The sequence below is a fragment of the Microcebus murinus genome, chromosome 7, assembly GCF_040939455.1.
Source record: "Microcebus murinus isolate Inina chromosome 7, M.murinus_Inina_mat1.0, whole genome shotgun sequence".
In the NCBI taxonomy this organism is placed as follows: Eukaryota; Metazoa; Chordata; class Mammalia; order Primates; family Cheirogaleidae; genus Microcebus; species Microcebus murinus.
Genome location: NC_134110.1, coordinates 42,024,637 through 42,037,226, shown reverse-complemented (window position 1 = coordinate 42,037,226; position 12,590 = coordinate 42,024,637). Strand labels below are relative to the sequence as shown.

Sequence of the window (12,590 nt, the reverse complement as noted above, 5' to 3'; positions counted from 1 at the left end):
TGTATAGCATGCTTTAAAAAAAAAGACCTAAACTTGAAATAAAATGGTAACATGATAACATTTAAGTTAAACAAATGTCTATATAGCCTCTACTGAATGTGAAGCAGTGTTTTTGAATACTTACTGTTTTTTAAATAAAGAATTTTGATAGCTTATGCATTTTATAAGCATTGCACTTTTAATAAAATCATTTCATTTTCATGACAGCTCAAGGAAATAAACATTTCTCCAGAATGGCTGTCTTGACTTTCCTAAAGTCCATTTTGCATAAGGACTTGAGTTAACCTAAACCCTTGAGTTACAGGATTTAGATAAAAGTTTTAGCTTTTATCCTTGTTTTATTTATTTATTTTTTACTTAGAGAAGGGGTCTTGCTGTGTTGCCTAGGATGGACTTGAGCTCCTGGGCTTAACTGATTGATCCTCCGGCCTCAGCCTCCCAAGTAGCGGGACTACAGGCATGTGCTACCATGCCTAGCTCTTTGTTTTAAGAGGCAACAGGTTCTAAAATTCTTCTACTAAACCAATTTAAGTTTCTGCACTTTAAAAAGTGCTATGCAATTAAGCCATTATAAAGACATTGTGCAAAACAAAAACTCTGAATAGACTTTGAAACCCTGAGGTTTCTTAGAACCCTGAGTTCTTAGTGAAGACTCCTTATTTAAATATTCATAACCACAACCTCCTTAGTTATCACATATTCTGACTTCCCCCTTTTTAAGTGCTTAGACTTAGCCAAACTTATACAACTGAAGAAAGAATCATCTGCATATTTTTCCATCAATTGATAACAACCTCCAAGGGTCTTCTGAAAAGTATGCTGACTGAGGTTGAGAATGCTGTTTTATAGAAAATATTTGTTCATTTCAGTAAATTTGATGTCAAATTTCTTTCTCTAGTTTTTTTTTTTTGGTTAAGGTTTAATAGGAAACTTAAAGTTCTGAAAACAAACTTACCTGTCTCAATCATTAATTTTTCACTGGGTATTGACTTCAAAACTTCCAAATTATCTTCAGTTTTCAGGGAGCTTAAAAAAAAGTATATATATTTATTTTAAAAGGTAACATTTAATGAATAGCTTTTCATATCACAATTTTTATCTACAACGTTACAAAACCAACTCCAAACCCCATAACAAATTGTTTTCAGTATACTTTAGAAAGTATTAATATTTGCACACTCCCATCCTTCATAGAATCCAGAGTAAGATATGTTTTAAACAGATCTGCCTTCAGGGGCTATCATTTTTTATGCTTACCAGTTGGCTCTCAATAGCTTTATGTATTATTCTAAGTAAAATTTAACTGTTTAAAAGAATTAATTACTTTGCTTCTTTGAGTAATTTGTGTAACTTAAGAGGTGTTCATAAGGCTGTTAATTTTCATTTTCTTAACTTTCCATGTTCAGCCCCTGAGACAGACTGGATTACTGCTCCTAATTCTTCACTCTCCTCCAATAGAATTATCTGTGTGCCCTTGCCATGGTTTCTTATTAGGAAGGATGAACTTTACTTGGATCTGGCCTTGGCCTCAAGACTTGGTCTGGCCAATGGGATAACATGGCCATAGGCTTGAAAGGTACTTTAGTGGTCTGGATGGCACCCTGGTGATCTTAGAGTAGCAAGCAGGAGCAGTTAAATGGCCTGTGTTTAAATGCTAAGTGACCTAAAAGCTATGTACCTGCAGAGAAAGACACAGCAGAAAAGAAAACCAATTCACCTAAGAAAGTTGGAAGAATTAGGTACAGTACCTAGAAAGCTAGTGGGATAAGGCATAGGACTGAAACAGGGATTGTCTGAAAATCTTGTAAAGAACGCAGGGTTCCCAAGTTATGTACCCATGGCTTGGTACAGAGAGAGGAGTGTAGGGTCTTAAGAGAACCCCACGTTACAGAGACTGGGCTGGGGAATAAGTGCAGAGGTGCAATGGGGAACGGTGTGGGACTGAAGCTGGAGACTGGGACAGCCCAGTGAACAGTGAGACCCTCTAAGCCACCCTGCTCCAGAACGCTGTCAAGTACTTTTTATAAATTCCTCACTCCACTTTTCCAGCAGGGATCAGAGGATGCCTTTCAGGAGCAACTGAACCAATCCAGAAAAAGATCTCGACAAAATGACATTTGGGAATCCCTAGTGAAAATGTCACTTAGCCATCTGAGCCTGCCAGTTGCTGGACTGCCTCCCACAGCTTCCAAAAGGCTTTGAAAAACATAGACGGTGAAGGACTGCCTGACATTTGAAGAAAGTGTCCATCATGACAGAGACCAAAATAAAGAGGAAAAAAGACTGAGGAAATAAAAGCAGTAAGGCAAGCAGAAAATAATTCTAAACTATAATTTACATCTTTAGAGAGATGAGAAGACACTGCATCTGTCAAAGAATATTGTGGAATAAATAAGATAGCTTTCAGAAGATTGGAAAAAAAAAGCTGAAGTCAGTTTCATTTAAAACGTTGAAAAATACAGCACTTTTCTGGAAGGAGGAAAAAATAGAGATAGGGAAAGCAGAATTAAAACATAAGAATACCAGAGTAATCAGTGTGGGAAGTCCAAAGAAAGAACAGAAAACCAAACCAAAAAAAAAAAAAAAAAAAAAAAAAAAAAAAAAATCAAGAAAATTCCCAAGGACTGACAAAGACGAGCTTCTAGGTGGAAAGGGCCAGTAACAGAGTAGTAGAATGAATGACAAAAAAAAAAAAAAAAAAAAAAAATCAAAACACATCTTTGTGAAGTTTTACAAAACCAGAGATAACTAAAACCTTCCACAGGAAAAAAAAAAAAAAAAAAGTAGGCCAGAGGGAAAAGATTGGGAGTCAGAATAGCAATCAACATCTTATCGACGCCGAAACCTATTAATAGGACAGTGTAAATCTCAGTGAAAGTGATTTATTTATTATTATTATTGTTATTGTTTTCTGTAGAGACAGGGGTCTTGCTATGTTGCCCAGGCTGGAGTGCAGTGGTTATTACGAGAAGTGATCATAGCACACGGTATCCTTGAACTCCTGGGCTCAATTGATCCTCCAGTATCAGCCTCCTGAGTGGCTGAAACTATATGCATGCCCAGAAAATGATCTCTAGTCTAGAATTATTTTATGCTGAGAAAAATGATCAACCAAAAGGGGGTCTCCTCTGCCCACTTTTATTAACTATGCAGGCAAACTTTTAAGAGGAAGAGTAGAATTAATTCATTTTCAAACATGCAAAATTTCAAAAAATTTAGTTCCCATGAAAACTTTCTCAGGAGGATATTAGAGAATGTGTTCCACCAAAACAAACAAAAAATACATAGGATCTAAAAATACAAGTTCTAGCACATAAGAGACACTAGTCCAACTGAAACAGAAAGATGGAAGGGTCTAGAACTAATGAAACAGATTATATAGATAGGTTTGCGCATGTGGAAAACAGATAAAGGCATTTCATAGAGTTGTGTAAATTGAGAGAGGGCTTTGAGTTTTGAAGAAGCCCAAATAAATAAGAATATGAAGTAAATTACTCCAGGAAAACAAAAAGTAATACAAGAAAAGAATTGCAAGCATGGTATATCACACAGCTCAGCAGTCAACAATATTTATAGAGACATAATGAAAATACTGATTATGCTTATAACCAAAAATTCTGAAACAACTACATTGAGGGGAATATGGAAGGAATAATGAAGGTGGGGAATGATGAGAACAGACAAGGGGATGAATCAAGAGATAACAGTATATGTGTATTACTTAGAATATGACTATAAGTAGCAAAGTGATTGCCTCTGGAAAAGTTGACTTAGGGTAGGGGCTTGCTGGGGGGGACTCTGATATTTATTTATAAGTCTTTCAGTACTACTTGAATTTTTAATCCCTATGCATGTATTCTTTCTGACATTAATTTATAAATTAATTAAATCATTAATTTAAATATGAAAGAAGCATCTAGGACATTTAAACTCTGAACTCTATAGCAAGTAAGTAATTCCATGATTCTGTTTCCCTAAGATTTTAGTCAAAAATAATGTAATCAGAAAACTAATAATCTTAGGGGTTGAAACACTAAAGAGGGAAAGTAAGTCTTATACTATTTTGCAATTTATTTAATGAGCTACAATGACATCCTGTGAAAAGACACTGGTGGAAATTCTTATATATAGTTGACAGAACAAGCCCAGGACCCAGCTATGCCAGCTGACTATACAGAGTGTATTAGGTTTAGTGTGCTATTACAGCAGAAAGGTCACCGAGTGAGGAGCCAGAGGACACAGGTTCTCAGACTTGGAGAAACTCTATACCTGTTTCTTAACTTCTTTGAGCTTTGATTTCTTGGTTTATTGTTATAGAATAAACTCTCCCACGGTCAGACATGACATGTGTATATGTATTTATAATGCTGTGAACACATGTTTTAAAGGGATCAAATGACCTGAAAATGAATTGGATTGCTAGAGAAAGCTAGCTGCTGATCTCAACACAAAATTGTTTTCCATTATTAGAACAGGGTAATAATAGTCATACTTTCAAAGTTTAACTTGTAATAGTAATGTACTGTTTAATTTCTTAGGTAAATAATTACTGTAATTCCCAGGCAAATATCAATGCAAAACACACACAAACTTTAATAAAAATAAAATTTTGTCAGCAATTCACTGTAAAACAATTTAAGAAATCTCCTTAAATAAAAGTTAAAAATAAAAACAAAAACAAACAAGAACGTACCAACCATTAAACCCTATATAAAGATCCAAGTCAATCAAAGCAGCTGCTGCTTCCTTGGTACCATCAAATGAATGCACCTAGGGACATACAGGTATAATTTTTTTATTATAATAATTACTCTTTAAAAACTAAATAGCATTAATAAGACTTTCTAAGCAGAAATATACATGCATGTAAGGGTTTCTGGACCACAGAGTTTCAAATGTGGTGGCCTTTACAAATTTTATTTTCAAATCAGATTTCACCTGTTTATAATCTGTCATCTCCAATGATATGAGGCATGGAGTTAGCTGCCCAGAATTTCCCCCTTTACATTTTGATGTCTCTGTACCAATATTATTGCAGGACCTCCAGGAAGGGGGACAGGAGTAGGGAGCCATATTCTTAGGCAAAAGCATGAGGAAAGGTTAGAAATGTTATAACACCATTTAAAATATATTTTCAAATATCCTTGAATTTTTCTGTTAAAGGATACCCTTTTCTAGAAGAGAAATAACTTTTAAGAGGCAAGTTTTAAGAAGCTCTATAAAGAAGTGAGAATGTTGCTCAAAAGCGTAAACTGTTATATAATCAATAATATCAACTCAGCAGGCAAAAAGGATTGAGATGATGTTTTTCTTCTACACAGACACAGGGGTTAAGGCAAAGCTTATACTTGGGATGTATTTATATAATCAAAAACAACAAATAATAACACTCCTTTAAAAAGTAATGTCACCTAACAAGTGATGTCACATTACTATTGAGTCCAGAGAGTCTGGATACACTACCCATAACATATTTCTCAACAACACAAAAATGTGCATCACACAGTTGCCTGTAAGGGTTTATTCTTTCCCTTGGCATTTCCAGCTGACTAGAAAAGGCAGCCTCCATTAATATCAACATAATTTTAAATGTGTCTCTCCATAAACCATTCCAGAAAATTAGTTATTAATCTTTGTTTGACAATTTCTTTTTGGGAAAAAAATTTAAAAATTAAGTTGGATTTGCTGTTGCTTTGGTAATTTTTTAAAACTATGATAGAATCACCCAAGTAAATTCTTACTTAGAAATCAAGCAAAATCAAGCAAAGATTAAGAGTTTGAAGGTTATGATAAATGCCACCAGTAATCCCAAGGGCATTAATTAAAATTTCTCTCAATTCCCAAGTACAATTGCTAAAGGATAAATTACAGAGTCAGCAAACTACAGAAAAAATGTGCACAGTAATATCAACATCACAGCGCTGCAGAATGCATACATATTACTAGTGTGCATGAAACATGAGGCAGAGGCTAAAACCTTGAGAGATTATATATGAAAGTGTCAAAGCAAAGCAGTATGGGTATACAGTAAGTACTCAGTGCTATTTCCTCTTTCCTTAGTTGGCATAGTGTTAACTGTGATTTTATATACCTGGATGTAAGCTTTTTTGTTAGACACAGTCACTGAGTCTCTCCTGAAATTGTATATGAAAATTTGTATATCTGAGCATTTTTTCTAAGGCAGATTCTCAAAGGGGTCCATAATCCAAGAAATTAAAAATCACTGATAACCTGAGTTAAGTGGTACGTAGATAATATTTATGGGAAATATCTCAATAATAATGATTGAAATGATCATATGGGAGAAGTGTTTAGAGCAGAATGCAAATTACAGAGAAGAGAATGAGTCTCTAGATTTAAGTGCTAATAGTAAATGAATACAGCTGACAAGAAATTAGGAAGGCAAACCTGAAATAAATGGTAAAATATTTTAAAATACTATAAAATTTAGTTTATATTTTATTCAAAATTTAGACTGAATAACAGTTAAGAATGGCTAATGGAAGACACAGATAAAAAAATATTATCTACAGTATTAGAAAGTGCAGAAGTAAATTCACAGGGTTTTCTTCCGATCAGAATTCTGTACTTACTCTCATACTTAGAACAAAGGAACTAAAATTAAAACTGTGATTTATGTTTGTATCATATATGGCCCATAAATTCAAGAGTAAATTTCCATACCCTTCAAATAATGAGAAAAGAAGCTTAATAACTTTATTGTGAATGTTTGAATTGGAGGCCAACCTTAATAACCAGGATGCTTTTATGTTTCACATAAAGATCATATATCCTTTATCCAAAATGCCTGGAACCACAAGTGCTTCAGATTTTGGATTTTTTTCCTTGAAATTTGAAATATTTGTGTATACTAATGAGATATCTCGGGGATGGGACCCAAGTCTAAACATGAAGTTCATTTATGTTTTGTCTACATCTTATAAACATAGGCTGAAGGTAATTTTATACAATATTTTAAATAATTTTGTGCATGAAACAAAGTTTATGTACACTGAACCATTCAGAAAACAAAGGTGTCACCATCTCATGTCAGTGCTCAACAAGTTGCAAATTTTGGAACATTTTGGACTTAGAAGCATTTTGGATTTTGGAATTATTGCATTAGGGATGATCAACCTGTATTAAAAACAACTATTTTATACTTACCACTCCCCCTACACACCGATCTCTATTTCTTTTCATTATGTCTGTGAATTAAAATCAGAAAACTTTTAGCAAATAGCTTGACTTCTAAAAAATTATTCAATTCTAAGTGAGAGTTTAGTTTTAACTCACCCAAAAATTCAGCATGTGAGTTTCGACAATGAAGAAACATTGGTAATTTGGTTTGTTCTGACAATTCAAACTGTTTTTCAAAGTATCTGAATAATGCAAAAAAATTTCCTTGTTAAAAATTTAACTTTAAGCATGAGAAAGAAAATTATCTCAAATGATTTTTTTTAACTAAAGGAATTTTATTTTCTAGAAATTACAGAATGGAAATAGTGAATTCACACATTTAAAGTACTTCAGGCTTAGCAGAGGGTTTTTATTAGCATGCAACTTCTGGAAAGGGATATTTCATTTTCTGGGCTTACAAAATTATTCTGAGGAAAACAAGCTGCTGGCTCCTTGCCACTCAAGCTTGTTGAGCACCATCAGTGGGAAGCAACTCACTTATGTGAGAAGCCAGGCAGAGCTTAATACTGAGTGTTCTTCTATTCCATTTTGCAACCAGATTTTTTTTTTATGTGCTGTTATTAAAAAAAAATTACTGCCACTGAGCCAAAAGAACAAGGATTCCCTTAAAAATGAAATCTAAGTATTTGCTAAATAGCACAAAACTGAATTACACTTTTTTTCAAAAAATGAAAATTGCATTATAAAGTGATAGCCCCGACTATTGTAGAGTACCATATAAAAAGGTTTTTCCAAGTGCCACATACCATTATCTCATTTGATATTCAAAATAACCTTTGGACAGCTGGGCATGGTGGCATGGTGCCTGTTGTTCCAGCAACTTGGGAGGCTGAGGTGGGAGGATTGGATAGCTTAAACCCAGAATTTTGAGACCAGCCTGGGCAACATACATCCCATCTCAAAAATAAAATAAAGAATACAATACACTACAATAAAAATAACCCTAGGACAAGAGAGGTACAGTACTTCCTTCAAGATCACAACACATGATATGGCAAACTTGGAATCAAAACTTCACCGCTCTAATTCCAAGTCCCAGCCCAAATGACCTAAAATAGTTACATTTTTAAGAAGCTTCTTCCTGTTCCCAGACATTATCCAGAGGAAATATTAGGTGGGGTGTTCTATTTGTTTTTTCATTTAGACACAATGCTCCCCTTGCTTTCATTAATGGTCACATAGGTTCAACTGAAACCAGGACTACCGTTGGCCTATTATTTTCTTAAATGGATTTATGTCTTCTAGGTCTTTTAATTTTAGGGAACAATTTCTCTGTGTTTAATTAAACCTCTTTTGTTATATTTTCCTATATCTTGTCTCCTGATGTGCATGACTATTTTCCTGGAATACCCCTTTGCACTCTTGAAAATGCCAAATTTTAAAATTAGAAATATACTTCTTAAAGAAATAGTCTTCCTACAATTGGTGGTCTGTCTTTATTACCCAATGTTTGAGTTTTTAGTCACCTTTTCAGATTCTGCTGGGTCAGAATAAGCAAAAATATTTTGTTGTAGTTAACAAAGTGCTGAAATTTTGCAGTGTAGAAAATATCTATAAAAACTTGGAGACAAAAAGATTTTAAGAATTATTACCAGTCACTATTTCCATAAGCTCTAAAGTAATCCAAATGTCAGCAACTATTTAAATGTGCTCTTGCCATTACATAAACTTTCCTATATATTTGGCTTCTGGCTACATACAGCAGGCAGTACTCTCCACTTGGTGTTCACTGCTTTATACACTGCTGATAATTTTTTCCACATACAATTCCATGGACCGAACTACAAATTTACAGAATCTAATGGTCAGTTTGGAAATTAGCTTCCTATCACAGGGTAGGCAAAAGTATAATTTATGAAAATAACAGAAGCCTACGCAATGTGCCCACAGAATTTTACATCATTTGAGGGGGAAAAAAGGTCCTTAAGTTCAACCTACCTAGGTATCATAAGGAAGCCATGAAGCAAAATGGTACAAATTGATAATGATACAAATTGAGGCTAACTGGTACTTAACACCAAATGACTACCATCTTTAAAGAAGAAAAAGCTACCATGGTAACTAGAAATAACAAAAGTTATAAGGCAGGAAATGGAATTCTAGTAAGAGACTTCTCTGCCTGTTTCACTTATAATTGATTTTTTTTGGTTTATTAATGAAAATCATTATTTACTTGAGTTAGATCTGCTCATCTTAGTGAAGGTGTCATTTGCTTCTGATTGTATTACTGCTTTTTACAGTTTAGGGTTAACACTACCTAAGGAGAAGAGCTTGAAAACTTCAACTTCAGAGTAGTAGTTATTAATTAGGATTAAAGCGAATCCAAAAAGCCCAGAGAGTTACACTAGTATACCTTAACACAGGTTCCCTCCTCTGTAAGTTGGATGGCCTCAAACTCTCATCTTTAGGGCCCCCCAAATCCTCAAAGGATTATTTTGAAAGTCTGCCTTTTTTATTTTTCTTCTTAAAGCCCCTAGGAAAAATGCCTAAAGCAAATTCCTCCTACCCAAGAGAACAGAGCTCTAAATTGCCGCAAAGAAAGGAGAGTAGGTAAGGCAGAGAACTGAAAATACAGGGTACGGTTTACAGGATAAATTTTCCGTAAATAAATCAGGCCTATTCTTGTTTTAATTCTTTGCTTTGCTTTCTTGTTCTTTAAAAAATACTTTTCAATAATCCCAGACAAAAACTATTATCGCTGATATTTTCCCTTAGGATGGTAATATTTCTAGAAAGAATAATCTAACAATGGGTATGATTTATGAGTATTTACTCTGTGCTACGATGGGATTATATACCATATGCTAAGGAAGATAGGTGTCGTATCCCTATTTTAGAGATGAGAAAATTGAGACATACAAAGAGATAGACAGCCACCAATGGCAGTTATAAGTCACACCCAAAGACCTGCCAATGCCAATAACCATACTTTTAACACTATGTTATATATTGCCTTTACTTACCATAATTTTTCAGATACTACATCTATTGTACATTAATTTTTCTGTCTTGTCTCCTAGTCCACTGTGCTATTTTCTACTTTTCTTTTCTTATATATCTTTTTCTTGACTACATTTTTACTTAAAACCAAAAACAACAAATCATACACTGGTTAACTGGTGATGATATAATACGAAGACCAAAATCGGAATTCTCCCAAGAATAAGCCCAATAGTGAAAGCTGAATTATAGGCTTTTTTCTCTATACTGCTGTGTAGGAATCAGAAAGAATCCTCCCTCCTTGTTAAACATTCAACAAACATTTACTAAGTACTTACCATATGCTGAGTGCTGTGCTAAGTGCTATGGGAACTACAACATGAGTGAGACTTGGTGTGTGCCTTTGAAGAACTCACAGACACGAGTCTGTTGTGGGAGGGAAGGATAGATACCTTAAACATATTTTCAGGATGATGTGATAAGCCCTGAAACAAGTACAGAGTGCAGTGTACACACAGAATAGGGGTTGCCTACTGTTAGTACACGCTCATGGAAAGGGAGGGAGGGAGGGCTGGAGGATGTGTGTATTTGTTTCTTTAACAACAATCCAAATGTGATTATTACTGGTATGTCTTTTTCTTACCCACTAGGTCATTCAATGTTTTATTATTTAAAACAAACAAACAAAAATCTCAAGTAGAACTGCTTATCTTATCTAAACTTTCAACCTACTTTAGTTTGTTCCTAGCTTATCCTCTCTGGAAGAGGCCAGCATCACACGCTGTCACCTTAGAGAACCCTTCCCTGATTCCCCAGAAAGTCAGTCCTTTCTCCTGCTGTCTACACACCTTTGTGACTGCACTTCCAAACTGTTTTAATTATTTATGCCCTCTCTTGGACCAAGAGAGGAAGAAGGACCAAATCTTATTCTTCTTCGTATCATACTGAGACACTTACTAATCACTTACTGAATGAACTGAGTTTGAACTTTCTATTACTGATTAATACTACCACAATTGGCATGCATGTTAAAGCATAAGCTCCTACACATATTGTTTTAAGTTCTGATCTTACCCCGATGATGACAAAGTATCTCCAGAACAGTAAAGTAGAACAGATAACATCAATGTTTTCCTTTAACCCCCAAATTGAGTTTGAAGTATTTAGGCTGCATTTTAAAATCAGTTTTAACTCATTCTGGATGAAAAGTCACATGGGCAAGAAACTTGGGGGACTCTGTGACTGCGTTTGCTTGTCATAGTACATAGTCTGTCTACATACAAGGCTCATCCTGGCCAAAAAAAGATCATTAAAGTTGAGGAATAATGATCTGTGGGGCTGAACCTAAGAAACTATTAAAGACAACTGTTTATCTATTTCAATGTGAACTTTTAATGTTAAGTGAGCTGACCTACATGATATTCAAGAGAGGTAGAGGCCTTTAGTAACCTGGTCACCACATGAATGTCCCTGAAACACACAGCAAATGATAAACCACAAATTAAACAGTTCCGAAAGGGTTACATAAATGAAAGACCTGAAAGAAAGAGTATGTGTACACAGAACATTACTCTGACCCATCCTATTCCACTTGGTTATAGACCTTCACACACTAGGAATTTTGGAGCTTCAAGCTTAGGGTATGACAGACTCCACTAGTAAATCTGCTCCTTACTCTGGTGATTTTCAATTAGGGCAGACTGATTATCAGTATACAATTTGCAGGGGAGCAGGGGATAGAAGAGGGAGGAAGTATAATTTTGGCATTTATAATTTGAAAAATCCCTTTACGCCATCAAGTCAGTGGATTAATCATACAAACATATCACCTTAGGACAAAAATTATTAATTATTAAATATCATGATAGAGCTGAATGGTATCTTAGAGACTCTGGCCCTAAATCTGGCCCGGCATAAGTAAAATACAATTTTCTAGCTTTGGTGATTAATCCTATATTCCATTTTTAATATCTCTTGCTCTTAAATCTTATCCCCCATAACAATTTAATTCCATTGGAATCGTTCGTGTATAAGTACATTTGTGTGGCAATCCTCCTCCCTCAGTCTCCCAAGTCCAAATAGCTGGGACTACAAGTATGTGCCACTACATTCAGCTAATTTTTCTTATTTTTTGTAGAGTCAGGGTCATGCTATGTTGCCCAGACTGGTCTCAAACTCCTGGCCTCAAGTGATCCTCCCACCTTGGCCTCCCAAAGTGCTGGGATTACAGGCATGAGCCACTGCACCTGGCCTGCATTTGTTAAACAAACAATAAACACCAAGAAAAGGATCTCTATCATAGAAAACTCATCCCTTATTTCTAACATTAAAATCAAATTAAATGGTTAATCAGGGAACTATGTACTTCCATCCCTTATGAATTACATGCAAGTATGCATAGAATGTTTCACTTAACTTTTTCTACACAAAGGGGAAAAACAAAAACATCC

At 34.8% G+C, this 12,590-nt stretch overlaps 1 protein-coding gene across 4 annotated transcripts in view; it reads right to left on the bottom strand.

The window, feature by feature from the left end:
• Window positions 1-12,590, bottom strand: part of TATDN1 (TatD DNase domain containing 1) — a 30,908-nt gene that overhangs the window by 4,835 nt on the left and 13,483 nt on the right. For all 4 annotated transcript variants that reach the window (XM_012788197.3, XM_076005043.1, XM_076005044.1 and 1 more), the window contains 4 exons: window positions 7,297-7,382; window positions 7,168-7,208; window positions 4,694-4,770; window positions 956-1,026 (listed from right to left, as the gene is read on the bottom strand). In XM_012788197.3, coding sequence (XP_012643651.2) covers window positions 956-1,026; window positions 4,694-4,770; window positions 7,168-7,208; window positions 7,297-7,382 — 275 coding nt within the window. The remainder of the gene's footprint in view (window positions 1-955; window positions 1,027-4,693; window positions 4,771-7,167; window positions 7,209-7,296; window positions 7,383-12,590) is intronic.